The sequence below is a fragment of the Borostomias antarcticus genome, assembly GCF_949987555.1.
Source record: "Borostomias antarcticus genome assembly, chromosome: 6".
Lineage (NCBI taxonomy): Eukaryota > Metazoa > Chordata > Actinopteri > Stomiiformes > Stomiidae > Borostomias > Borostomias antarcticus.
In genome coordinates this window covers 11,657,229-11,684,248 of record NC_140239.1, presented here as the reverse complement: position 1 = coordinate 11,684,248, position 27,020 = coordinate 11,657,229, and the positions used below count along the sequence as shown (strand labels likewise).

Genomic DNA, 27,020 nt, shown 5'->3' with positions numbered 1-27,020 from the left:
TTGTCTGTCCTATGCTCCACGCTATATTATGTCGGTTCCTTCCGGGGTATCCACGTTGTGCGCTGTCATAGTTTTGACCATATATGGTTGGATTTGGGCGTGGAGAGGGCGGAACACGGGGCGCGTGCGCGTACGCTCTCTTCTCCGCCACCGTCGGATTTTCTGTGGTGAATTTGGCACAGCAGCGTGTACGCCATTTTTGATAGATCCGAAAAGCGTGTAAATATTCTCGTCGTACGCTACTTTTCGCATTTTCCTCGTTTTCGTCGTACGCCCTCTTTTACACCTGAATTTACACGCTCTTTGATAAATGAGGCCCCAGATGGGAACGCAGAGGAGCGTGGGTCCGGTTCTGCAAGGCGGCAGCGGCTCTGAGAGGCAAGTCTTTGTTGGCCGCGACACCGCAGGTGGCTCCTCCCCCTGGCGCCCCGCTCCTCCCCCTGGCACCTGGCTCCTCCCCCTGGTAGCCGGCTCCTCCCCCTGGTGCCCGGCTCCTCCCCCTGGCAGCCGGCCGCGTTGGACAGGAAAGGAGAGGCGGAACAGGCGTGGTGGGACTCCGGCCCACGCGACGGCTGGGCTTTCACAACCCAGGAGAAGACGACAACGCCACCGCCGCCCCGCCTCCTCGCCTCTACTGCCGCTCGCTATCTGGGCTATACGGGCACCGCTCCGAGCGGCCGGAGGAGTCCGGCGACGGGAGAAGACTGAACCAGCGCACGGCAGCCGGGTCCGGGACAAAGACTGGCCTACATCCACCAGAGATAAGGACCAGCCCAGGGTTGGGCTGAGAGCTCCACTCTCCTCCCTGACGACCACATGCTCTCAGCTCAATGGACACTTGTGTGTGAAATAGGTCAGTCGAAAAGTGCAATTGCCAAACACAAACACACACACACACACACACACAGTACACACTCACATGAGTATACACACACACACACATGCACACACACCTATACACACAGCACACACTCACACGAATATACACACACACACACACACACACACAGTACACACTCACACAAGTATACACACACACACATACACACACACACAATGTGTGCTTCTGCAGCAACAACAACATAATCACCGGACCTTTGTAAAAGACTGAGTCACCATAACCTCCAAACAGGCCGTCTGGTCGTGGCAGAGCCCCGGCGGTGAGCAGCCCAGCGCGGCGCCCCCCGGTGGAGAGAGACGCCAGGCTGCGGAGGGTGGAAGCAGCTGATGATGACGCGGCGCGGGGCTACTGGATGGGGTTAGAGGCAGACAGCTCGTCCTGAAGACGTGCCAAGCCAGGGGGGTGAACACGCACACGGAGGCACCGGCACCCGCCTCGCTGACTGACAGCCGGGATGACAGATCTGGCACGCTGACAAGCGCAGGTAGGAAGATACACACACAGATACACACACAGATACACACACACACGCAGATACACACACAGATACACACACACGCAGATACACACACTCACAGATACACACACACACACAGATACACACACACACGCAGATACACACACACGCAGGTACACACACACACGTCACAGAAATGGACGCAGACGTGTAAATACACATGTGAACGCGTACACAAATAAACACACACAACCGTGCACACCAACAAACACACACACACAGAGAAAGAGACACACACATACACACACACACAAACATTGAAAACACCCTTGCCAAAAGAGAGAGAAGCACACACACACACACACACACAAACACACACACACACACACACACACACACACACACACAGACGGTGAGTGAGTGAGTGACAGCCCTATCGAATGTGGGCAGGCCAGGACACTACAGAGGAGGTTTGACGGGAGGCAATTCGATTTTTCCAGATGATAATAACCGTGTAAAAAACAACAAAATGGATGACCTATAAAGGTCCCCTAGCAGAATGGGGCAACCACCCTGGAAATGGAAGCCAAGGCCCAAAGGCACAAGGGTGGAGGGTGTGGCTGAGTATCCCCTTACTCTGGCAGGTGGGGATGTCACAGTATCTCCAGTAGATCCCGTCCTCGTGGTCGGCGATGTAGCACCACGGCTGGACGTCGCCGTCTGGGTTCCTGGAGGAGGGACGGGTGGAGGAGAGAGAGAGAGAGAGAGAGAGAGACAGAGAGAGAGAGAGCATGAGTGGAGAAAAACAAACATGAAAAGACGGTTATCGACTGAACACCGAAGAGCCTTTGAATACTCGATAATGTTCTCAGAGGACCTCAGTCAGACAAGAGATTATCTCTGCAATGCCAATCACCTGGCTAACCCCCTCTGTGCTACAGTGTAACAGGGCTAGGCTAGCCCCCACTATGCTACAATGTAGCAGGGCTAGGCTAGCCCCCACTGTGCTACACTGTAGCGGTGTTAGGCTAGTCCACTGTGCTTGTTGTTGGTCTAGAATGTTCTCTGGAGCTCTGTCGACTGGGCCGTGCACGTCGGTCCGGGGGCCAGACGGACAGCTCTCAGACTGGGTGGGGGCTGAAGGGGCTGGCTTTGTTCTGGTTCAGACAGAGAGGTAGAAGGGAGAGAGGGAGTACCTTTGTCTGGTGCCTCAGCACCCTTTGAACCTCACCAAGGCCCTTTGAACCCCCTCTGACAGGCCCCTCAGCACTCTGGCTTCTCAATCTCACTCAGGGAGAGGAGAGAGGAGTGGACCAAGTAGAGGAGAGGATGGAGGGAGGAGAGGAGAGAAGGATGGAGGGAGGAGAGGAGAGAAGGATGGAGGGAGGAGAGAAGGATAGAGGGAGGAGAGGAGAGAGGAGTGGACGGAGTAGAGGAGAGAGGAATGGACGGAGTAAAGGAGAGAAGGATGGAGGGAGGAGAGGAGAGAGGGATGGAGGGAAGGCGATGAAGGTCTAGGTCTGCTTTTGGTGGGCACTGAATCTCTGAAAATATACTGTACGTACTATCAAGGCAGAAATGACAAGATTTTGCACAGTGTAATATTATCAGCTCCTGAGGCTTCATCTCTTGGTGATTCAACTAGACGTTTAGAATGTGTCAATGTCCTCTTTCATGATTATTTTTTTCTTTATTTCAAGAGTCAGGAGCTTGAATGTCTAGCTGGGAAACATATTTCACAAACCGCTTTACTTTGCAATGACACTGGTCAAGGACAACCCAAAACAATCCCAAGTCAAAACACCTCTTCTTTGATGACAAGGCCTGTTCCGACTGTGGCCCTGTGCGAGATCCATTCTTTTCTTTTGATGAAGTTCATTGTATCTTCTTGAACAAGCCCTTGGGCTCCCAGCTATCGAGTTTCCGCCTTTTGTAGTGGAAATTCTGAAGGGCGTTTCCATCTCTTTTCTTCTCCGATCAAAAACACTTTCCAGAGTCTCGTCCTCTCTTTTCAAAACAAAAAAAAAAGGTTTTTGAGAAAGATGTCGCTTGGGTACAGTACACCAGCCGAAACTTGAACCTGAGGATGAAATCGAAGTTCACTGCGAATTAATGTTCTGCTCCTCTTATCCGCTGGAGAAACACAATCCCCGTCTTCCACCTAATCTGACGGCAGCCTCGGTGAACTCCCTGAAGGAAACACAGGACGAATCATTTTCATTTTCATTCAGGGTGAAGTGGCTCCACGCATGCAGGAAGCAGGCCTTGTGTACAGCGAGCAGGGACACTGGAGCCGGGGCTGTTCTGGGTCTGGGTGGGGTTCCTCCCAGGCTCATGGCACACACCTGTATGTTTGGCCCGGGGGGGGGAGCTGCTCTCATGACGATAAAGAGAGGTTATTGGGTGGAACCCTCCAGAGTTAGATTACACACACACACACACACACACACACACACACACACACACACACACACACACACACACACAGTCAGGTTTTGATAGCTCTATGATATGGTAACCATGGAGTCACTCTACTAATTCACCACATTGTTGTTTGTTGTGTTGCTAATCACCCGTAAGGAGGCTACTGTGAATAGCAGCCATAACCAGGACCCCCCCCCAACACACACACACACACACACACACACACACACACACACACACACACACCCTGCACCCTATTCCAATCCAACTGACGGACCGACCGACACCTTTGATCACCAAACTACCATGTAAAGCTCTCTCTCTCTCTCTCTCTCTCTCCCTCCCTCTCTCTCTCCCTCTCTCTCTCGCCCCGAGCCCTGCTGAGAGAGACAGAGAAGGTTCCGGCTCCTTTCATGGGTTAGAGCAGCAGCAGCCCCCGTGAAGGAAAGGCAGCGGGCGAAGCCACATGAAAGCACAGCAGCAGCAGAGTTACCTCTGAACGCCTGGGGGGGGGGTCCACAGAAGACATCATCCTAACCTGTTAGTACAGAGCAAAGACTGAGTCTGGGTGGAGCTGATCCACAACTGCAGCTCCAGAGGTGAGCATAGTGTGTGTGTGTGTGTGTGTGTGTGTGTGTGTGTGTGTGTGTGTGTGTGTGTGTGTGTGTGTGTGTTTGTGTGTGTGCGTGCACATGTGCCTGTTTGTATGTGTGTGTATGAACGTATATGTGTGTGTGTGCGCGTGTGTGCGTGCGTGTCTGTGTGTGCGTGTAAGTGTGTGTGTGCGTGTGCGTGTTTGCATGTGTGTGTACGTATATGTGTGTGCGTGTGTGTGTGGACGTTTTAATGTGAGTGTTTGTATGAATGCTTGCGTGTATGAATGTCTGCCAGCCTATAACCTCAGAGAGCATCCCCCAATCATAGATCAAAGGCACTGTTTACCGCCTAAATTGGCCCAGTTATGTTGATTGCCTCATTTTGCTTTGAACGCAACACTCTCTAGCCCCCACCGGGCCCTGGTGCACGGCCCCAGGACTGGTGCCTAGCAGGACTCCGCCCCTACACTACTAGCATGGCCTCAATCACGGAACAGAGAGAAACAGCTGTTCGCAGATGGCCGCGGTTCAAAACCTTTTTCTTTAATAACTGTTTTCCAAGTGCCCCGATCATAAAATTTATGATAAACTCGAAATTCTCTGGCACGGTAAATCCATAAAAAGCTCTGGATCATCAACATCAAGTCGGAGACCAACCTGCAGCGGATAGAGCCAGCTGGGAACAACAGCCTCCTATTCCTTTGTTATTAGCCTGAATGTTGCTGAGCTGTGCTAAGAGGTTTAAAAAGAGATGAAAGCTGAAAAAAAGCCCAGCCGGGTATGAAAGATTTGTTACGGCTCGCATGCCCTCGCCTCCACAACCGCCTCCCTCTCTCCCCTCTGGGCCCGCTGCGCGCTCGGGGCGTCCTACGCGCTCTACCGCACGTCGCATCGGCCCAGGCATGCAACGCTCTGACTCTCCGGAGTTTCCCCCCACTACCGGGCGTTCCCCGTCTCCGGCCAGCTCCGCGGACTCGGCAGTCTCCTCCCACTCCGGTGACGAAGAGTCGGATCCCGACATGCCCAGCACATCGGCCCGTGCGCAACGACAAGAACGGCGCACTCGTCTCCGACGATGACGCGGGCGCGGCTCTACTCACCGGTTTCCAATTTATCATCACCACACCTGTCCCTCGTTCTGCAATCACCTTCAACCCCTACAAGAACCTGGTCTACACTCCACTCATCGCCAGATCTTACCATAACCTTTATGTGGTAAAGTATAGCCTAGCCTACGATTTACTTACCTGTATTTTATAGTGCTTTTTTCTCGTTCCCTGTTTGTGATTACTATCACTCACCCTGCCTCTCCTCCTCGTCTCTCCAGTTTCCCGGACCCCCTCTGCTGAGTGTACCAGCTAGCAGAGCCCTCACCCTGCTCCACCTCCCGATCCCTCCGGCTCCCTTGAGCCAAGGACATTTATTATTATTTAGTGGCAGTTTAGTGGCTCCTATTATTTCATCCTATTATATTTTTTGGCATCCTCTTTTGTGGCTCCCCCTTTGTGTTATCTTATTAAATCGCCCCTCCGGGCTTTACCGTTCCTTGCCTCCTCCTTTCCTGTTGCGCCTGGGTCCCTAACCAAACCATCACAAGATTAGGATGTTTAAGACCAGGGTGTGGAAGACCACAATGTTTAAGACCAGGCTGTTTAATACCCTTTTTTTAAATATCAAAATTAGCACCTACAGTATATGCAGGCATTCTAATAGTGGGACTACTGGGAAGAAACTTGGGATGAGTAGGGGATTGACACTTTTCACATTGCCTGTAGGGTTGGTAGAAGTATGCTTTGTAACATGTCTATGTAAAGCAACTGTAGCTCGCATCATTGCTACTGATCCATTTTTGAACATTATACAATGTACTGTTTGTTTCTTCTGTCCATGTACTATGTAGTTGTGCAGTGCACTGACATACCTAACCACATCTACCAACAGTTAGTTGAAAAGTCAGACATTTGTCATGACTGGGTGCATGCAGGAAGAAATGCTAGGAGCCAAAAGCAGACTAAGGCAGGCAAAGTGTAGGTGCAGCGAACAAACAGGAACACTCAACATGACAAACACAAGGACCTAACGGAGGAACCAAGGAACTGGACTACTACACAAAGGAACTGGACTAGCTACAGAAAGAAACTGGACTAACTACACAAAGTAACTGGATTAGCTACACAAATGAACTGAACTACTACACAAAGGAACTGGACTAGCTACACAAAGGAACTGGACTAGCTAAACAAAGGAACTGGACTACTACACAAAGGAACTTGACTAGTTACACAACGAACTGGACTACTACACAAAGGAACTGGACTGGAACTGGAGATGCAGGTGGTCTGAACGTAACAAGGGACAGGTGAGGACATGGAGAAATGTGCCCAGGATTTTGGGGGTACCAATCACTGGATTAGAGCTAGAAGTGTCCCAGACCCAGAGAGAGATCTGCAGCATGCAGTAACTAGCGTAGCTTACAGTACGTAGGGTATCATCTTAAGAACTCCTGAAGCCTGAAGTAGCCTACTGCTGGAAGCAGCTAGAGAGAGAGAGAGAGAGAGGCCTGTGGAAGTGAACGGCGGGCCTCTCAGATTTAAACCAGACATCAGGGAGATTCAATTACTATAAACAACAAGGTCACAACTCAGTCTGACACGCCCCCATTCCCCCAAAATAAGATGGAGTGGCCCTCAATACTGGACTACACTACTGGACTACACTTTACCAGACTACACTATACTGGACTACACTACTGGACTACACTTTACCGGACTACACTATACTGGACTACACTATACTGGACTATACTATACCGGACTACACTATACCGGACTACACTATACCGGACTACACTATACTGGACTACACTACTGGACTACACTATACTGGACTACACTATACCGAACTACACTATACTGGAATATACTATACCGGACTATACTATACTGGACTACACTACTGGACTACACTATACTGGACTATACTATACCAGACTACACTATACCGGACTACACTACTGTATACTGGACTACACTATACTGGACTACACTACTGGACTACACTATACCAGACTACACTATACTGGACTACACTATACTGGTCTACAGTACTACAATTATATTTGATTTTACTTCTTTAATGGTTTTTTATTATGTCTAAATTTGTTTTGCTTTTAATATCTATTTTATAATGCACTTTACTTTTACTATATCTCAATTGTTATTTGTTTCTGTTTTTAATGTCTCCTTTGTAAAGCGCTTTGAACTGCATTTTATGTCACGAAAGGTGCTCTATAAATAAGGTGTATAATAATAATAATAATAATAATAATAATAAATTATGATAATTATCAGATTATTGTTGTTTATTATTATTGCTTGGAATTAATCAATGTTGATTCATCAAGGGCGTATCACGGACGTCTTAACAGTCAGGACGGGGCTGTATGTGTCTAACTCATCTCTGTACATGTAGGTGTCTCCAACTGAACTCTGAGGGCACTTCACAGAAACAATGTCAGAATCCAGACTTACCACATTGACAAGACTGGTATTTAAAATGTTTTGTAGCACTGTAATACACCTAATATGTGTCTGTTTGCGGTCTCTGTGAGCAAGATGCGATCTACAGGACAGTAACGACGTCAGCGTTCAGAGTTGACAGGTGACAGTATGAGCGTTGGAGGCGTGTCGTTCACGGGCGCATGCGTATGGTGACACCCCCGACAGACAGGAGAGCTGCTGACCTTCCCTGCTGCTCTGCGTTCCTCTCTGGGGGGGTTAGATGTGGCCCTTGGACACATTTTAGGGTTCTCATTGAGGGGCATTTTATAGTAGGACTATAAAGATGAAATGTGAGGGCCATTATCCTCCCTCCCTCCCCCCCCCCCCTCTCTCTCTCTCTCCACTCACCACCTCACTCCCCCTCTCTCTCTCTCCACTCACCACCTCCCTCCCCCTCTCTCTCTCCACTCACCACCTCACTCCCCCTCTCTCTCTCCACTCACCACCTCCCTCCCCCTCTCTCTCTCTCCACTCACCACCTCCCTCCCTCTCTCTCTCCACTCACCACCTCACTCCCCTCTCTCTCTCCACTCACCACCTCCCTCCCCCTCTCTCCACTCACCACCTCCCTCCCCTCTCTCTCCACTCACCACCTCCCTCCCCCTCTGTCTCTCTCCACTCACCACCTCCCTCCCCCTCTCTCTCCACTCACCACCTCCCTCCCCCTCTCTCTCTCCACTCACCACCTCCCTCCCTCTCTCTCTCTCTCCACTCACCACCTCCCTCCCCCTCTCTCTCTCTCCACTCAACACCTCACTCCCCCTCAGCTAAAACAACGTGAGTAAAAGCCAATAATAGGATGAGAACAGTTTATGACCCCCCCCCATGTTTTCCAGCCCCCACCTGCCCCCCTGTCCAAGTCACACCTTAACCTCTCCACGTCCGAGCAGTGTTCTTGAGCATGTGTTAAAGTTAAGACATGATGATGATTCTTGTCCCCAGATCTCCACCTCAGCCCCACTGTGCTCCTTTAACCCTGCCCTGGATGTGAGATCAGACAGTCATTGCCCTCCTCCTCCTCACTCACTGACTCCCTCTCTCACTCCCTCCCTCACTCCCTCCCTCCCTCACTCCTTCACTCACTCACTCACTCACTCACTCACTCACTCACTCACTCACTCACTCACTCACTCACTCACTCACTCCCACCCTCCCTCCCTCCCTCACTCACTCACTCACTCACTCACTCACTCACTCACTCACTCACTCACTCACTCACTCACTCCCTCCCTCACTCACCCTCACTCACTCTCTCCCTCACTCACTCACTCCCTTCGCACTCTCTCCTCCTCTCTCTCTCCCTCCATTCTCTCCCTCCCTCCCTTCTTTTTTTCTCCATCCCTCCCCTCTCTCCCTCCCCCTCTTCTTTCTCTCTCTCCCCTCTCTCTCCCTTTACCCTCTCTGTCCATCCAAGTCTTACCATCTATGTTAAAGGTCTAGCTAAAAAACTGTCTGTCCAGGTACTTCAAAGCATACAGGGAGAAGGAGGAATAAAGAGATGGAGAGAGAGGAGGAGGTAAGAGAGAGTGACTGAAAGAGAGGGAGAAAGGAGAGATATGGGAGCAGGAGAGAGTGAGAGAGAAAGAGAGAGGTAAAATCTTGGAAACATAATTTGAATTTGAAAGACGACCCATGATGTAAACAAGGCATTTTTGCATGTTGTCACAGAACCGAGCACAGATGTATGTACACACTTATAACGCACACACACACACAACGCACACACACACATGTGAGCACACACACGCACGTATGCACACACACACACACACGCACACACACACACACACAGAAAGACAGACAAAATAAAAGATAGAGGAAGAGCCTCCTTCACCCCCCCCCCCCCCCCCCTCAAACACTCTCCAGCTGGGAGAAACACTGTCTAGGACTAGGCTCTGACAAAGGAGTGTGTGAGCCTCTCGTAAATGCCATCACTCAGCTATTCAGAGAGTGGAGTAGCCACTTCAGTCCCCCAGCTCCTAAAGGCGGTTGACTCACTGACACTGTGAAAGAGGGAGACAGAGACAGAGAGAGAAGCAGAAAGAGAGAGAGAGACAGACAGAGAGAGGGATTGCACACTTCAACATTTGGATTGAAGACTGCAAATCCTGATTTTATAGATGGCACAAACACTATTGACCTGCTTATTTTACTTGAAACACGGAGACATGATAACACCAGTACAAACTGCCCTAATAACTATAAAGAACTGAATCTACCCCCCTTAAAATATTCCCACATAAACAATGGAAGACATTCTGGGGGGCATAATTATTTGGTATAAAGGGGAACATCAAAACTATATATCACCAGTTAAAAAGGGGACAACTCAAAATGAAAATAAGTAGTGGGCTTCTTAAAGGCACCAAAGATTTGTGTGCTGTCTATTTCCCACCTTCAAGCTCCCCATATTACTCAGAAGAATGTCTCCACAATCTCCAGAAAGAAATACTTCAGTTCCAATCACTTGGCACTGTACTGCTTTGTGGAGATTTTAATGCCAGAACTGGTAAATAGAAAGATTATATAGATACAGATGGCAATAACCATCTATTTGCACAGCTCCCTCTATATCACCCCACTATTATAAAACAAAGGCAAAGTTACGATAGTCTAGTGAATAAGAGTGGTAAAGAAGATGTGTAAGGCACTGGGATTATACATTGTTAAGGGTAGGACACGAGGAGATTCTCTGGGAAGATTCGCCTATTGCTCTGTGTTGGGAAATTGTGTAATTGATTATGCAATTTTAGACATTCACCCAGAACATATAAATGCGTTCACAGTCTTGCCACAATGTCCCATATCAGGCAATAATCAGATCATACTGTACTTTAAAAGGAAAGATACCCATACTCAGACAAGAACTCTTGATCAGAATCAGTTGCCCCTCCAGAAGCCCGGGGCAGCAAGTCGCCCCGATGTAGCAGAGCGTAGCGGTCAGGAGAGGGTAGAGGGTTTGACCATGGCCTGGAGGTAGGACGGGGCTGTTCCTTTCATTGCCCTGTAGGCTAGTACCAGAGTTTTAAACTGGATGCGAGCCGCTGCCAGGAGCCAGTGTAGGGAACAGAGAAGGGAAGTTGTGTGGGAGAACCTGGGGTGGTTGAACACTAGGTGACCAGCAGCTTTCTGGACAAGTTCCAGGGATTTAATGGCTGACACCGGGGCCCCAGCAAGGAGGGAGTTGCAGTCCAGGCGGGAGATGACAGTGGTCTGGATGAGCACCTGCGCCCTTTAATCAGTGAGGAAAGGGCGAATCCTCCTGATGTTGTAGAGCATGAATCTGCAGGAGCGTGTGACGGATGTGATATGTGCAGAGAATGACAGTTGGTCATTCAGCGTCACACCCAGATTCCTCGCAGTCCGAGTCGGCGTCACCACTGTGTCTTCAATGGTGATGGCCAGCTCCTGGTGTGGGCAGCCCTTCCCTGGGAGGAACAGCAGCTCAGTCTTGTCCATATTGAGCTTGAGGTGATGTGTTGTCATCCACTCCGAGATGTCAGGCAAGCACCCAGATATGTGTGTCTCCACTTGTGTATCAGAAGGGGGAAATGACAGGACCAGTTGGGCGTCATCGGCATAGCAGTGATAGGAGAAGCCATGCGAGCGAATGACAGAACCCAGAGATGTAGTGTAGAGGGAAAAAAGGAGAGGACCCAGGACAGACCCTTGTGGAACCCCCGTAGTCAGACTACGCAGTTCCGACATCGACCCTCTCCATGCAACCTGGTAGGAGCAGCCCGTCAGGTAGGATGCAAACAGGGAGCGTGCAGAGCCAGCGACGCCTTTCTACTCGAGGGTGGAGAGGAGGATCTGGTGGTCTACCGTATCAAATGCTGCTGACAGGTCTAGGAGTATCAGGACAGAAGAGAGAGAGTTCGCTCTCGCGGCATGGAGTGACTCCGTCACTGCAAGGAAGGCGGTCTCTGTCGAGTGGCATGACATATTTGACATATTTAGCATCCATACACTAATTCAAATACATGTTCACATAACAACAAATAAAGGAAAAATATATAATTGCTTTGTTGATTTTAAGAAAGCTTCTGGCACAATGGTCTTTTATACCAGTTGTTCCAAAACGGTATTTGGGGCAAGATTTATGATTTAGTTAAATCAAAGTATTCAGAAAACATGTGTGCTGTAAAAATTGGACAAAAAAGAACTGCATTTTTTATGCCGGGGAGTTCATCAAGGTGGTAATCTATTCCCTATCCCCAGCACCTTTTAATATCTACATTGATCCGTTAGCAGAAAGAAAGAAAAGAAAAGCCCAGTCTCAGGACTTCAAGTGTGTCAAGGAGGTCAAGTGTCTATTTTATGCAGATGACCTACTGCCGCTATCAAAAACAGAGGACGGACTGCAAGAACACTTGAATATACTCAAAACTACTGTGAAAACTGGGCACTGAAAGTTAATCTAGATAAAACTAAAATTATGATATAAAAAAAAGCAAGATCACAAACTAAGAAATAGCAGTTTGTTTTGGGAGCCACAACACTGAGCCACACAATGGAACACAGACCTTGGTCTGACAATCAGGGCTTCAGGACATGTTGGCAAGGCTATGAACGCACTGGCAGATACAGCTCCTAGAGCTGATTATACTATACTGTAAGGAGGTTCCTACCCAAATTAAACCCCTCAATAACAATTTGGCTTAAAATCTTCCAACGTCTCATCGAACCAATCCTTTTATATGGAAGTGAAATTTGGGGCCCAATAATAAAACAAGACCACTGGGATTCAAAACCATCATCATCATCATCTTCATCCGCTTATCCGGGGTCGGGTCGCGGAGGCAGCAGCTCCAGCAGGGGGCCCCAGACATCCCTTTCCCTAGCAGCATCAACCAGCTCTGCCTGGGGAATCTTTAGCCGCTCACAGGCCAGTGCGGAGATGTAGTCCCGCCACCTGGTCCTGGGTCTACCCCGCGGCCTCCTCCCAGCCGGACACGCCTGGAACACCTCCCTAGGGAGGCGCCCAGGAGGCATCCTCACTAGATGCCCGAACCACCTCAACTGGCTCCTTTCGACGCAAAGGAGCAGCGGCTCTACTCCGAGTCTCTCCCGGATGACTGAACTTCTCACCCGATCTCTCAGGGAGACCCCAGCCACCCTCCGGAGAAAACTCATTTCGGCCGCTTGTATCCGTGATCTCGTTCTTTCGGTCATGACCCATCCTTCATGACCATAGGTGAGGGTGGGGACGAAGATAGACCGGTAGATCGAGAGCTTTGCCTTTTGGCTCAGCTCTCTTTTCGTCACAACAGTGCGGTATAGCGACTGCAGAACCGCACCAGCTGCTCCGATTCTCCGGCCAAACTCCCTCTCCATGGTTCCCTCACTCGTGAACAAGACCCCCAGATACTTGAACTCCTTCACTTGGGGTAAGGACTCATTTCCTACTCGGAGCGGACAGGCCACCGGTTTCCTGCTGAGAACCATGGCCTCAGATTTAGAAGTGCTTATTCTCATCCCAGCCGCTTCACACTCAGTTGCGAACCTATCCAGAGAGTGCTGGAGGTCGCAGGCAGCTGATGCCATCAGGACCACATCATCTGCAAAAAGCAGTGACGTGATCCCCAGCTCACCGAACTGCAAACCCACCTCCCCCCGGCTACGCCTCGATATCCTGTCCATGAAAATCACAAACAGGATTGGTGACAAAGCGCAGCCCTGGCGGAGGCCAACACCCACCGGAAAGGCAGACGACTTACTGCCGAGGACCCGGACACAGCTCTCGCTCTGGGTGTACAGGGATTGGATGGGCCTAAGTAGGGACCCCCTCACCCCATACTCCCGCATAACCCTCCACAAGACCTCTCGGGGGACCCGGTCGTAAGCCTTCTCCAAGTCCACAAAACACATGTAGACAGGTTGGGCAAACTCCCAAGCCCCCTCCAAGATCCTTGCGAGAGTGAAGAGCTGGTCGGTAGTTCCACGACCAGGACGAAATCCGCATTGTTCCTCTTCGATCTGAGGTTCGACTATCGGCCGGACCCTCCTTTCCAGCACCTTGGAGTAAACTTTCCCTGGGAGGCTGAGTAATGTGATGCCTCTATAATTCGCACACACCCTCTGGTCCCCTTTTTTGAATATTGGGACCACCACCCCAGTCTGCCACTCCTTCGGCACTGACCCAGACTTCCACGCAGTGTTACAGAGGCGTGTCAACCAAGACAGCCCCTCTACACCCAGCGCCTTCAGCATTTCTGGACGGATCTCATCAGTCCCTGGGGCTCTGCCACTGTGGAGTTGTTTGACTACCTCAGTGACCTCCTCCAAGGACATTGACGACCCCCCATCATCTTCCGGCTCTGCCTCGATCGTAGAGGGTGGATTAGTCGGGTTCAGGAGTTCCTCAAAGTGCTCCTTCCAACGCTCAACAACCTCCTCAGTTGAGGTCAGCAGTGTCCCCTCCTTGCTGTATACAGCTTGGATGGTCCCCCGCTTTCCCTTCCTGAGGTGTCTGATGGTCTTCCAGAAACACTTTGGTGCCGACCGAAAGTCCTTCTCCATGGTTTCTCCGAACTCCTCCCAAACCCGCTGCTTTGCCTTGGTCACGGCCGAAGCCGCAGCCCTCTGGGCCAGTCGATACCCTGCAACTGTTTCTGGGGTCTCCCGGGCTAACATAACCCGGAAGGCCTCCTTCTTCAGTCGGACGGCTTCCCTCACCACCGCTGTCCACCACGGTGTCCGAGGGTTACCGCCCCTTGAGGTACCTATGGCCCTCAGGCCACAGCTCCCAGCCGCAGCTTCAGCAATGGAGGCTTTGAACACCGACCACTCATGCTCGATGTCCCCAACCTCCACAGGGACGTCTTCCTCCAGACGTTCCCAGTTCACCCTCACTACACGCTTGGGTTTTCCAGGTCTGTCCAGAAGTTTCCCCCGCCATCGAAACCAGCTCACCACCAGATGGTGATCAGTGGACAGCTCTGCCCCTCTCTTTACCCGAGTGTCCAAAACGCATGGCCTCAGATCAGATGATACGATAACGAAATCGATCATCGACCTTCGGCCTAAGGTGTTCTGATGCCAGGTGTACTTGTGGGCATCCTTGTGTTCGAACATGGTGTTTGTTATGGACAAACCGTGACTAGCACAGAAGTCCAACAACAAAACACCACTCGGGTTCAGATCGTGGTGGCCATGCCTCCCAATCACGCCCCTCCAAGTTTCTCCATCATTGCCTACGTGTGCATTGAAGTCCCCCAGTAGGACACTGGAGTCCCCTGCAGGAGCCCCCAAAAGGACTCCACTCAGGGTCTGCAGGAAGGCTGAGTACTCTGAACTGCTGTTCGGTGCATAAGCACAAACCACAGTCAGAGTCCCCCCCCCCACAGTCCTAAGGCGCAGGGAGGCGACCCTCTCGTCCACTGGGGTGAACTCCAGCACAGAGGCGCTCAGCTGGGGGCTAGCTAGTATAGCCACACCTGCCTTACGCCTCATACCGTGAGCAACTCCGGAGAAGAACAGGGTCCAACCCATATCCAGGAGTTTGGTTCCGGCGCCGGTGCTGTGCGTGGAGGTTAGCCCCACCAGGTGTAATTGGTATCGCTCCACCTCCCTCACAAGCTCCGGCTCCTTCCCCCCCAGCGAGGTCACGTTCCATGTCCCCAGAGCCAGCCTTTGCCGCCCGGGTCCGGTCCGTCGGTGTCCCCCGCTTTCACCGCCACCTAGTTGGCAGCGCACCCGACCCCGACAATTCCTCCCGCGGGTGGTGGGTCCACGGGACGATGGAGGAGGAGATGGTGCTTCCACGTTGCTTATTCGGGCTGGGCCCGGCCGGGCTCCGTGGTAAGCCCGGCCACCAGGCGCTCGCATGCGGGCCCTCCGTCTGGGCCTGGCTCCAGACGAGGGCCCCGGGCTTCCTCCGGGCCGGGTCTCTCTTCCATTAGGTTTTAATTTCATCAGGGTTTTTTTCCTGTAACCCCAGGTAGGGGGGCTAGGGGGTACTACCACTTGCCCAAGGTGGACCCCCAGACTAGTGGAAGGAAGGAGGCGTCTTACTTCTCCATTCTAGTTTTGCAACTAGCCACTGCCTGTTCAGTTGGATTCAAAACCAATTCAGCAAAAATATACTGAAAGTCCACAGAAACTTTCTCAACCTCAGGTGCAGAGCACAGCTCGGCCAATTCCCTCTCTTAATTAAAATAACAAAGAGAGCAATCACATTCAAGAATCATTTACTTGACTCTGACTCAGATTAATACCAACACAGAACAAACCTGGAACAACAAAGTAATCTTCACCCAGAGAAAAACACTTGGAATGACTCTAATAAGGAAATCAAATTCACATCACAAAAGGATGCAAATACTTTTCTCAAATTACCCATAAACGACATAGATACAAATAATAAACTAAGATATATTGAATAGTGGAAAATCCAATCAATTAATAAACTGGAATGCTACAGATTACTTGATAGAAAATTTCAATTAGTCCCATATTGAATCCAAATTAAAAACCCAATACAAAGATTAATTTTAACTAGATACAGACTTAGTGACCATAAACTTTCTATTGAAACTGGTCGCCATACAAAGAGATGGTTCGAAAGAACAAAAATACTTTGCATCCAATGTGGAACAGAAGAAATTGAGACAGAAGAACATTTTCAGAAACTGTCCAAAATATAAAGAAATGAGAGATGAATTCTTCCCCAGATTCGACCCAGAAATACCAGATTCCCCCACCCTTCCAGATGACCTACTGGCCAAAACTCTTCCTGGAGAACAGAGTGCTACTGCACGACTAGCAGGGGAATGTGTAACTGCATGTCACAATGCTAGATCTGTTTCAATGTAAGACCAGTGGTGATTGCTCCTATAAGCCAGGGTAAGCCTGGCTTACCCATACAAATCCAAATAAAACTTGGTTTTTGCTTCTTCTTTCAGTGAAAGAAGGCACGAAAATCGACTTTCGGACTGTTTTTGACTTAAAATGCGTCTTGTATTCTGCCATATCGCTTCATTTTCATCTGTGTTTAGCATTTTGGTAGTGCTCCGTTGTCCCCTACAGTCCTCATGAAAATACAGTCCACGTTACGGTCCGTTGACAGCTGTTTTACTAGCTCGTCATTCACTTAACATTGTAGGCCAGGTAAAAGGGTTCTGGCTTATGGAAGTCAAGAATGAAAAATCAACCAATCGAAATGTAACCTAATCTGTCATTTGTCAAAATGCTTAAAAGTGGGCGTAGGGTAAGCCAGTTCTCAAAGTGCTTACATTGGAATTCCCATTGACATTTTAACATTATGACGGTTTATCCAATCAAAACTTGTCATGACTGTCCCGTCATTCCCATAGCCTGTCAATTACGTTACCCACTTTAGCTATCTAGCTACTGGCAGCATCAATGCACATGGAAAACAGAGATTTTGAGTATTTGTTGAAAGTTGATTCCAAAATGAAATGGATGAAACGAGTTTGGGTTACGATATAAGGAAGGTCTTTTGTGATTAATTACCAGTTGTTATGGCTGTGCGTTTTGCTTTGCCTAGATTTAATCAACATTCAAGACCGTGAACTTTGCTTCCTGGAGCGGTGGGCTAATAGGGCTAATAGCCTAGTAGGCTAGTAGCCTAAACACTGATTAGTGAAGTAGGGGCATAGGCTATTGAATGCTGTGCCCTAAGAAAGAGAGAGACAGAGAGAGGCAGAGAGAAAGAGAGAGACAGAGAGAGGCAGAGAGAAGGAGAGAGACAGAGAGAGAGGCAGAACGAAAGAGAAGCAGAGAGAGACAGAGAGAGAGAGGCAGAGAGACAGAGAGAGGCAGAGAGAAAGAGAGACAGAGAGAGGCAGAGAGAAAGAGAGACAGAGAGAGAGACAGAGAGAAAGAGAGAGGTAGAGAGAGAGGCAGAGAGAAAGAGAGGCAGAGAGAGAGAGCAAGAGAGACATACAGACATGGAGAGAGGGCCTAGAGAGGTTTAGCAAACGACAAAAGGCTTTACACCCCAAAAAAGAAGAAAAACTCCAACCAAGAGGTTGCAAAGTGATGTGCTGTCAAAGCACTGGGGCTCATTTGAGCTGAAATCCCGGAGAAAATGCTGAAACCACAGATGAAGATGTCCACTCCGTACTGCATCTCGGATATAATATAGGCCTAATGTATTTAATGTGCGGTGAAATCCTCCCCCCAGTGCATCCTTCTCATAAATCTTCAGTATCCCTGGTCCAACCCAAGCAAAAAACAAATCCGTCCACTGCCACTTCAAAGCATTGTTTCTGTATGAGTTTATGGCCCTGGCTTAGGGAGACGTTTCTGGGAATTTAGGGGAAAGATATACAGGTTTTTTCTTACCGCAGCTCTATCTAAGCCACTGTTCTGGAAGCTCCAGCGCATCTGAGCCATGGCTGTGGGATGCACGTGCGGTATATAAATCTGATGTATATAACATTTAGCGCGCTACAAGATGGGTTTACATACAAATGCCCAGACAGTTTTAAGCAGTTTCAGAATTAAATGGGATTGATCTGTGACTTCTTTTGGAACATTGTGCGTGCATACAGTAGACAACAAAAACATACACTCTTGTAGAAAGCCTTCCCAGAAGAGTGGAAGCTGTTATAGATGCAAAGGAGGGGCCAACTCCATACTACTGCCTATGAATTTAGAATGGGATGTCATAAAAGCTCCTGTATGTCTAATGTGTAGGTGTCCCAATACTTTTGTCCATATAGTGTATGTATGTATGTATGTATGTATGTATGTATGTATGTATGTATGTATGTATGTATGTATGTATGTATGGATGGATGTATGGATGTATGGATGTATGGATGTATGGATGTATAACCTAAAGACTGGATTGGTTCTGCAATGCAGGTATTTTTTTATTTTGTATTTTTTAACTCAAATTGTTTCCAACCACTTTAAGCGACAAAATCTGAACGAAAGTGCTCAGTCTCTAGTTGAGTGAAGCGTTTAGAGACTGACTCATGAGTCTCCAGGTACACCTGCTCATTGATGCAAATAGTCTGTTCCTCCAAGAAACAAATGTAGACATGGTGGAGAGGTTTAGTTCGACCGAACATTAGAATGGGCAAGATGCGTAATCTAAGCAACTTTGACCGTGGTGTCAAAGCTGGTGCCTGATGTTCCGGTTTTAGTATCTCAGAAACAGCTGCCCTGCCGGGATTTTCACTCACTACAGTCTCTAGAGTTCACCGAGAACGGTGCGATAAAAAAATAAAAAGTCCAGTGAGCGTCGGCTCTGTGGGTGAAAACACCTTCTAATGAGAGGCGTCAGAGGAGAACGGCCAGACTCATTCAAGCACACTGAAAGCCCACAAATGCTCAGATAACAGCTGTTTACAACAGTGGTGTGCAGAAGGGCTCCTTGTTGAATCCATGCCTTGGAGATGCATGGACAGCCTTCAAATGCCTTACCGGTTACTGTTTTATTCCGTCTTGTCTTTTGTTTCATAGGAAGGCTCGCTAGGGAATAGGGACGAGTGAAGAAGTCTACAGCTTCATCTTACACTAAACTGAATATATTCATCTGATCCTGATTCCTGACAAATGTTTATTGTTTTGTCATATCGAGAGTAGTAGTTGTTGGTTTTGACAGAGCTCTATAGTGTTTTATTTTAGAGATTGAATCAGACTTGTGTCTGTGATTTTTTCAAGCCGACAACTTCTGATATATGGGCTATAATTTTCTGAATGCACAATGCAGGCTCCGTGTCTCCGTGTCCGTTTTTGTATCTGTAGCCTACAGCTGTGGTGCTACAGCAGCGCTTGTTTATTAAAGCGTTTTTCTCTCTTCATCGTGGTGTTTTTGTCACATTATTATCATTGATAGTAGGAATTTCTATAAGTGCACCTCTCATGCTTTTTGCAAAGTTGCCTGTATCAAAACCCAGGTAACGTTAGGCCTATTTTAGTCTCATTAAGTTATGCAAATTGCTCAACGGGTAACCGGTTAACCGGAAGAAATATGGCTGTTATACCGGAAAGGAAAATATGCAATTTCTCCCACCCCTACTAGATACGTAGGTGTGACAGGGATGAGGACAGAGGACAGTGCTTCTGCCAGCTCTTCAGATGCCAACTCCTCCTCACACTGCAAATTGTTTTGTGCTTGCCAAGATTTAAAATCTTAGATTTGGAAATATGAGATTTGTTATCCTGTTTTAAAAGTAATTTACTAGTTTCTATCTTATTTCTAGACTTGAACCAGATTATTTTAAGATTTCTTATCGAGTAAAATTGTCTTGCTGCATGGGCAGATAATTTCACTAGTATTAAGTAATTTCTCCTCAAATTCAGTATTTATTTCTTGTATTTTAACAAATGTTTTTTTTGCAGTGCAGGAGTCTGCCAGTACGCAGACATTTAAGACCCAGATATGAATTACGTTCAACCAACCGAAAGACAAGAGCCTGTCTCTGAAGATGCTCATAAAACGTTTCTATGAAATGTGCGAAGTTGAAGACGCTGATCAAATGTTTCTAGGAAGAGTGCTGAGTTGATGACGCTGCTAAAACCAGCGTGCTGACTTGAAAGCATTCGTCAAACATAAAAGTCTTAAAAGGCGTCCGGAACAGAAAATAGAGGCGTAATACTCTTGTCACCCAGCTCCAGACGAGGGCTCACCTGCAGTAGTTGTGGCTGCCGAGCCCCCCCTCTCCGTTGGGGTACTTGAGGGTGTTGTAGGGGTGCTGGAAGGTCTCGCTCCAGTACAGACAGGGCTTCCCTCCCTGAAGACTGGTGTGGTTCTGGGAACCCCTGTAGTCCTCTCCATTCGCCGTGTAGCACTCTGGACAGAGAAAGACACAAGATGAGAAAAAGTCAAGTAATGAATTTAATAACAGAGACTAGAGAGACACAAGATCGGAGCAGAGCAGAAAGCAATACAAACAAAGAGAAACTGAGCAAACGCAACATCTGCTCACGGTCTTTGGCAAGGCTTAAAAGGTCTATTCTGATAAGAATCAAAAGCTTGGCAAGTCGTGTTTTTCGCAGGCGTATTAAAGGGTTGGCCTTGAATTATTAATGTTTTAAACTGACTGGGCAGGACTGTGTATAAAGTGTCTTGGAATAATTGTGTCCTTTGCCTAGTTTGAGCCCCAGAGACAGCCAAGTGTGCTAAAGATCAAGCACTGCATTGTTTCAATTAATGTCCTCTTTAAGTTTCACAAGAACTTGAGGGAAAAACCCTTTAGATATACAGTAGAAGCAGCCATTCTCAGGAGAAGGCTATGACAACCATATGGCAGAGCCAGCGCCTGTTGCAAACTCAACTGCTGAACCAAAACAAAGACTTTTCCCCTCAGACAAAAGAGAGGCCAAATAAACACCGTCTGATGACTGTCTGATGAGATCTCATAGCTCATGATGTTCACACACACACACACACACACAAGATGATCCTGTACACACACTTTGATCGTGTATTTTTTTTAATGGAGTCCTTGTAATCATAACTAGTCTTACATGAGAAGTGAACTCCTACACAACAGCCTTCACTAAATCCAGCCACACCTTAATAGAGGTATTAAATCATTACCTACTAGATTCACATTGTGCCTTGGAGCGTGCCATGAAGGCAAATATTTCATGACTGACCTCACACCATCACTGAACACGTTTAATCTTGTGAATGCCAATCAGAAGATAAAAACGTTTAATTTTGTTGCTGTTTTGGTTGCCTTCAGGGGGACTTGTTGCTATGTACACTGTTAGAAAATGACCAATCTTCTCAAAACATGTACAACTGTCTCAGTCAACAATGAGCTCATGCATCACAGTGTGACCGCCATTATCCTCTTGGATACAACGTCTACATGTTCTGGATGGTCTCTTTAGGTTCATCCTAGTCTCTTTGCCAGACCTGTGAGAGGTCTTTTGCTGATACACTACGTAAGTTACGCTAACTACGTTACTGCATGCTGCAGATCTCTCTAGGTGTCTGGTACACTTCATGCAAAAAATCTGGTGTTCAAATCCTGGCAATTCATTGGTGGTGCCGGAATCCCGGCGACACCAATCAGTAACGACTTTCGCGATCAGGCGTTACCACCCATAGATATGCCCCGCCCATCTAACCTGGGCTAGTGTCTCTCCTTTGGTGCTACAACCTGTCACTTTCATTTTTGACCTCAGAAGACCAGTTTGGGCAGCGAAGTGGCGTAGACTCTTACTGTATGTAGTATGTGGAGCGCAGCGATTCAACGTAATATTTGAGTCTGGAGAAAGACTAGGTTCACCCTTTCTCATCTCCTCCTCTCCTCCTCTCCTACCAAAAGGCCATCCTCATAGCTCTTCCTGCAGCCTGTTACTGGCCCTGACTCAGGAGGGCTACATGCAGGTGCCTGGTTGGCTGCTCGGGCCCCAGCGATGCGTATCGAGGAGACCTTTACTGAACTTTACTGAAGTAGGGGAGCACAAGACTCCAACAACAGAATCGGAAGTAATCTGGACTTGACAGGCCGGTAATCTGATACGCAGCTCTGCGGTTGTCGCACTTTTCCTCGTCCTCTGCCAAAATAGCAGAAGGAAATGAGAACAAAAAGCCCCCCCCCCACACAACCTCCATCACCCCCACAACCTCCATCACCACCTCCTCCCACCTCCCTGTATAATCTGAGGTCTTTGCTCGCAGTGTCAAGCGGAAAGTCGTCTTTTAATTAAAGTTGTATAGGGGCCGCCATTGTTCGGTCTGGCCTGTCTGCCCATCCGTCGCGGTCGCTGGCAGGCGGTGGGGGCTGAGCTGAGTGGTGTCGGATCTCTGCAATTATGACGGCTCTCCTGTTGTCTGTGAACGACGACTCCTCCTCCTCCTCGCAGTGAATTAATTAGGCTGCGGAGCGGAGTGAGGGGGTTCCACCACGGGGATCGTAAATCTCACCTGAGGCTGAGACTCGACGGACCGGAACGCAACTTTATAAGCGAGACGTGTCACCTTCTCTCTCCCTCTCTTTCTCTCTCTCCCTCTCTCTCTTTCTCTCCCTCTCTTCCTCTCTCTCCCTCTTTCTCTCTCTCCCTCTCTTTATTTCTCTCCCTCTCTCTCTTTCTCTCTCTCCCTCTCTCTTCCTCTCTCTCCCTCTCTCTCCCTCTCTTTCTTTCTCTCTCTCTCTCTCTTTCTCTCTCTCTCTACCTCTTTCTCTCTCTCTTCCTCTCTCTCCCTCTCTCTCTTTCTCTCTCTCCCTCTTTCTCTCTCTCCCTCTCTTTCTTTCTCTCCCTCTCCCTCTTTCTCTCTCTCTCTCTTTCTCTCTCTCCCTCTCTCTCTTTCTCTCTCCCTCTCCCTCTCTCTCTTTCTCTCTCTCTTCCTCTCTCTCCCTCTCTCTCTTTCTCTCTCTCCCTCTTTCTCTCTCTCCCTCTCTTTCTTTCTCTCTCTCTCTCTCTTTCTCTCTCTCCCTCTTTCTCTCTCTCTCTCTCTCTCTCTCTCTCTCTCTCTCCCTGTGTGAAGAAGGAGAGGGTACTGTAGAACAGGGATGTCATCATCACACCGGACCGCTGGGGGGGTCCTGCGTGGCGCGGTCCGTGAACCCTGGCGAGGCGCCGTCTGTCACGCCGTAGGTACGCGTAGAGACGTCCCATGAGAGCCAGGGGGGCCACCGCACACCCCTCACCTCCGAGAGCTCGGATCCATGACTCATCCTCCTCCCCCTCCCATCCCCTCCCCTGAGTAATTCATGACTGCCTCCTCTTATAGCGGAATAAGACAGAGAGAGAGCTGGTGCGGTGCAAATGGATTCTGCGTCCTTGAAACGCTCGAGGATCATTAGATTGAAATAGTGTAACTGAGGTTGTGGTGCAGAGCGAATGAAGGAGGGATGTCTCCTCTTCTCCTGGATGACCCCCCCCCCCTCCTGAGTTGACTCCCCGGCTGAGGCAGGTCCAGCCTGGCCAGGACGGACGTACATGTGGCAGTGGTTCGGTTCTGCAGCGGGCCCGGCGACTTGATGCGGTCTGGCGGCGCCATTCGCCGGCGGTGGAAATGGGAAGTGGCGGCTCTGCCGGGTCCGTGAGATAAGTGAGGCCGTCGTAAACATGAATGGAGCGTTTAAAGGCCTTGCGGATCGCCACACAGCCTTCAGAGGAAAAAGAACAGCCCGCCACGGGCCGGGAACCTGCGGGATGCGGCCTGGTGACCTCATCCAGGAGCAGCGCTCTGATTGGCCCTCAGACGCTGCCCCCCTCCCTCCCATCATGTGACCCCGCCTCCACCCGCGTCACATGCAGCAGGACTTTCTTGTGGTCGGATCCCAGACCTTGATGGGAAACAGAACCTCCACCGCATAAAAGACGAGAGAGAGAGAGAGAGAGAGAGAGAAAAAGAGAGAGAGAGAGGGAGAGAGACAGAGAGAGAGAGGGGGGGTGGGAAAGAGAGAGAAAGAAAGAAAGAAAGAAAGAAAGAAAGAAAGAAAGAAAGAAAGAAAGAAAGAAAGAAAGAAAGAAAGAAAGAAAGAAAGAAAGAGAGAGAAAGAGAGAAAGAGAGAAAGAGAGTGAGAGAGAGATGGGGGAAAACAGGCTATAAAATCCCTGCAGATCCACAAATAGAAAAGTGGGGGAAAGAGAGCAGCCGTGGACCAGCAATGGCAGGATACCGCAACCCCAGGAACAAGAGAGGATCATTCACAGAGAGCTAATCAACCCTGTTATTATATTTGTCAGGAGTTGAAGGCTAATCGCTTCCATATTGCGACTTCAAATGCCCTCGTTGTCTGGTGAAGTGGGGTGGGGGGGCAGCGTAGCCTTGTGAGATCATGTGATTCACTCTAGAACACAAACAAACAAGAGGACAAACAAAGGGCTTCCTCTGCCAGGTCACAATGCACAGGTTATTTGTCGCGTTTATTTGTTTATTTGCGGTTATTTGCTGTGTTTACTAGGAGGGATGAAACGCAACAGAGATTAGATCCTGTTTCCTACAAGGAGGCCAATTTAAAGAGCTTGCATCTTTAATATGACCTTGCAACAGAGGGCAATCGACAGGCTACATGAGCAGCCTCTCATGTGGTCATTCGTCTACACGCCAATCAACATTTGCTAGCTAGCACTAGCCAGCTTGCTAACTAGCGTACAAGCTACAAACTATACAAACTAGCGTATAAGTTACAAATCCTAGACTTTCACTACATTAAACGTCTACAAATAAGTTTTTTAAACCCTCTCATTCAAAGGTAGACCATGAACAACACTATAAACATATATAGTTATATTATATATTATATATTATAAAATAACAGCAAACCGCCCTTGGATGAAATCTCCAGGCTAAATCTGATAGACTTTACTGTACTATTTTACCAGGCCTATACCCAGACCAGCTGAGACCAGACCTATACCCAGACCAGCTCTGACCAGGACTATACCCAGACCAGCTGAGACCAGACCTATACCCAGACCAGCTCTGACCAGGCCTACCCAGACCAGCTGAGACCAGGTCTAGACCCAGACCAGCTGAGACCAGACCTAGACCCAGACCAGCTGAGACCAGGCCTAGACACAGACCAGCTGAGACCATGTCTAGACCCAGACCAGCTGAGACCAGGTCTAGACCCAGACCAGCTGTGACCAGGTCTAGACCCAGACCAGCTGAGACCAGGCCTAGACCCAGACCAGCTGAGACCAGGTCTAGACCCAGACCAGCTGAGACCAGGTCTAGACCCAGACCAGCTGTGACCAGGTCTAGACCCAGACCAGCTGAGACCAGGCCTAGACCCAGACCAGCTTAGACCAGGCCTATACCCAGACCAGCTGAGACCAGGCCTAGACCCAGACCAGCTGTGACCAGACCTAGACCCAGACCAGCTGAGACCAGGCCTAGACACAGACCAGCTGATACCAGGTCTAGACCAGCTGTGGTCTGAGAACCGGAGGCTGGTTCCTCCATTTGCACATCAAACCGCAGACTTCAGAGGGAGAGTGAGAACACGATCAGACCGCCACAGGCCACGGCTGAGGAAAAAAAACGCTTAATGCAGTTTTACAGATTTGAACAGTTTTAGCGTAGCACTGTGACATTCCATTGGGAGGGTGGTTAACTGATTTGGCATGGGGGTGTTAAGGTGTGGGTTATCAGTCTTATACACACTGTAGAGGCCTACAGTGTAGCCAGGGGGGGGGGGGATCGGGTGGATCGAACGAACCCCCCCTCACGATCAGAGGTCTCACCCCCCCCCCCGTTGACAACTCGTCCGCGAATTTAATTAGTCCGTTCGCACCCCCCCACCCCCGTCAACTCTAAATAGTCCGTTCACCCCCCCTCCCCCGTCAACAACTTGCCGAGCGGCGAGATCTTCGGGAAAGATGCGATAAGGTCCGCTTTTTGAAAAAAACGAACCCCCCCTTCCACAAGGCTGGCTACGGGCCTCTCTGTAACTATAAGCCTGACCTTGTGTAGATATCTGGGAGGTGGTGTTGCGTTCACAGCATCATCACCAGGGGTCAACGGGAGTACGAGAGACTACAGAGGAGCAAGTGTAACTGCCACTCACGTGAGAGATTCCAGCCGCTGCACTCCAAACACTCACCCTTCGACTCTTTCCCGAAAGAGTCTCCTCTCCTTTAATACTATTGTCAGGGCCCCCGAATAACGGAGCAATAAAAACCGTTGAACCATCCCTTTAAGTCCCCCAAAATAGCCAGGTCACCACCCTAACCCCAAAACCATTACACACCCCCCCCACCTTAACCCAGCTAGCCACTGTTCCAGGAGGGTCTTTTCCAAGGGGTCCAGTATCACATAGAAAGCACGCCTGCCTCGTACTCCGTGGCTCCATGTCGTTTGTTCCTGCTCAGGCTGTAATGGAAGGAGACTGATGCGGCTTGGTTGCCAGAGCCAGTGGTGGGCTGCACACCCTGCCAGAAAAACCCCCTTTTGAAGTTTCACATAAAAATAAAAAAAAGGAAAAAAGAAAGCATAAAAAGTTTGCCTCAAGCTGCTATTTGGCCTTCAATTAAAGTCCTGACTGATGTTGGACTTGATCTATCACAGTGCATATCAAAGGGAATCAAACGTGTGTACCTTCCTAATAACTCCCATAGGGGTTTTTTTTTAACAAAAAAAAAAACAGGCTCAGATGCGACCTGTGGTACGGTTTCGGCTCCAGGTGGGTAGC

At 49.0% G+C, this 27,020-nt stretch overlaps 1 protein-coding gene across 1 annotated transcript in view; it reads right to left on the bottom strand.

The window, feature by feature from the left end:
* The window catches only part of kremen1 (kringle containing transmembrane protein 1), a gene marked incomplete at both ends in the record, with an annotated part of 85,383 nt that overhangs the window by 34,503 nt on the left and 23,860 nt on the right, over positions 1–27,020 (bottom strand). The window contains 2 exons of the mRNA XM_084439309.1: positions 1,995–2,086; positions 20,548–20,710. Of these exons, the coding sequence (XP_084295435.1) occupies positions 1,995–2,086; positions 20,548–20,710 (255 nt within the window). The remainder of the gene's footprint in view (positions 1–1,994; positions 2,087–20,547; positions 20,711–27,020) is intronic.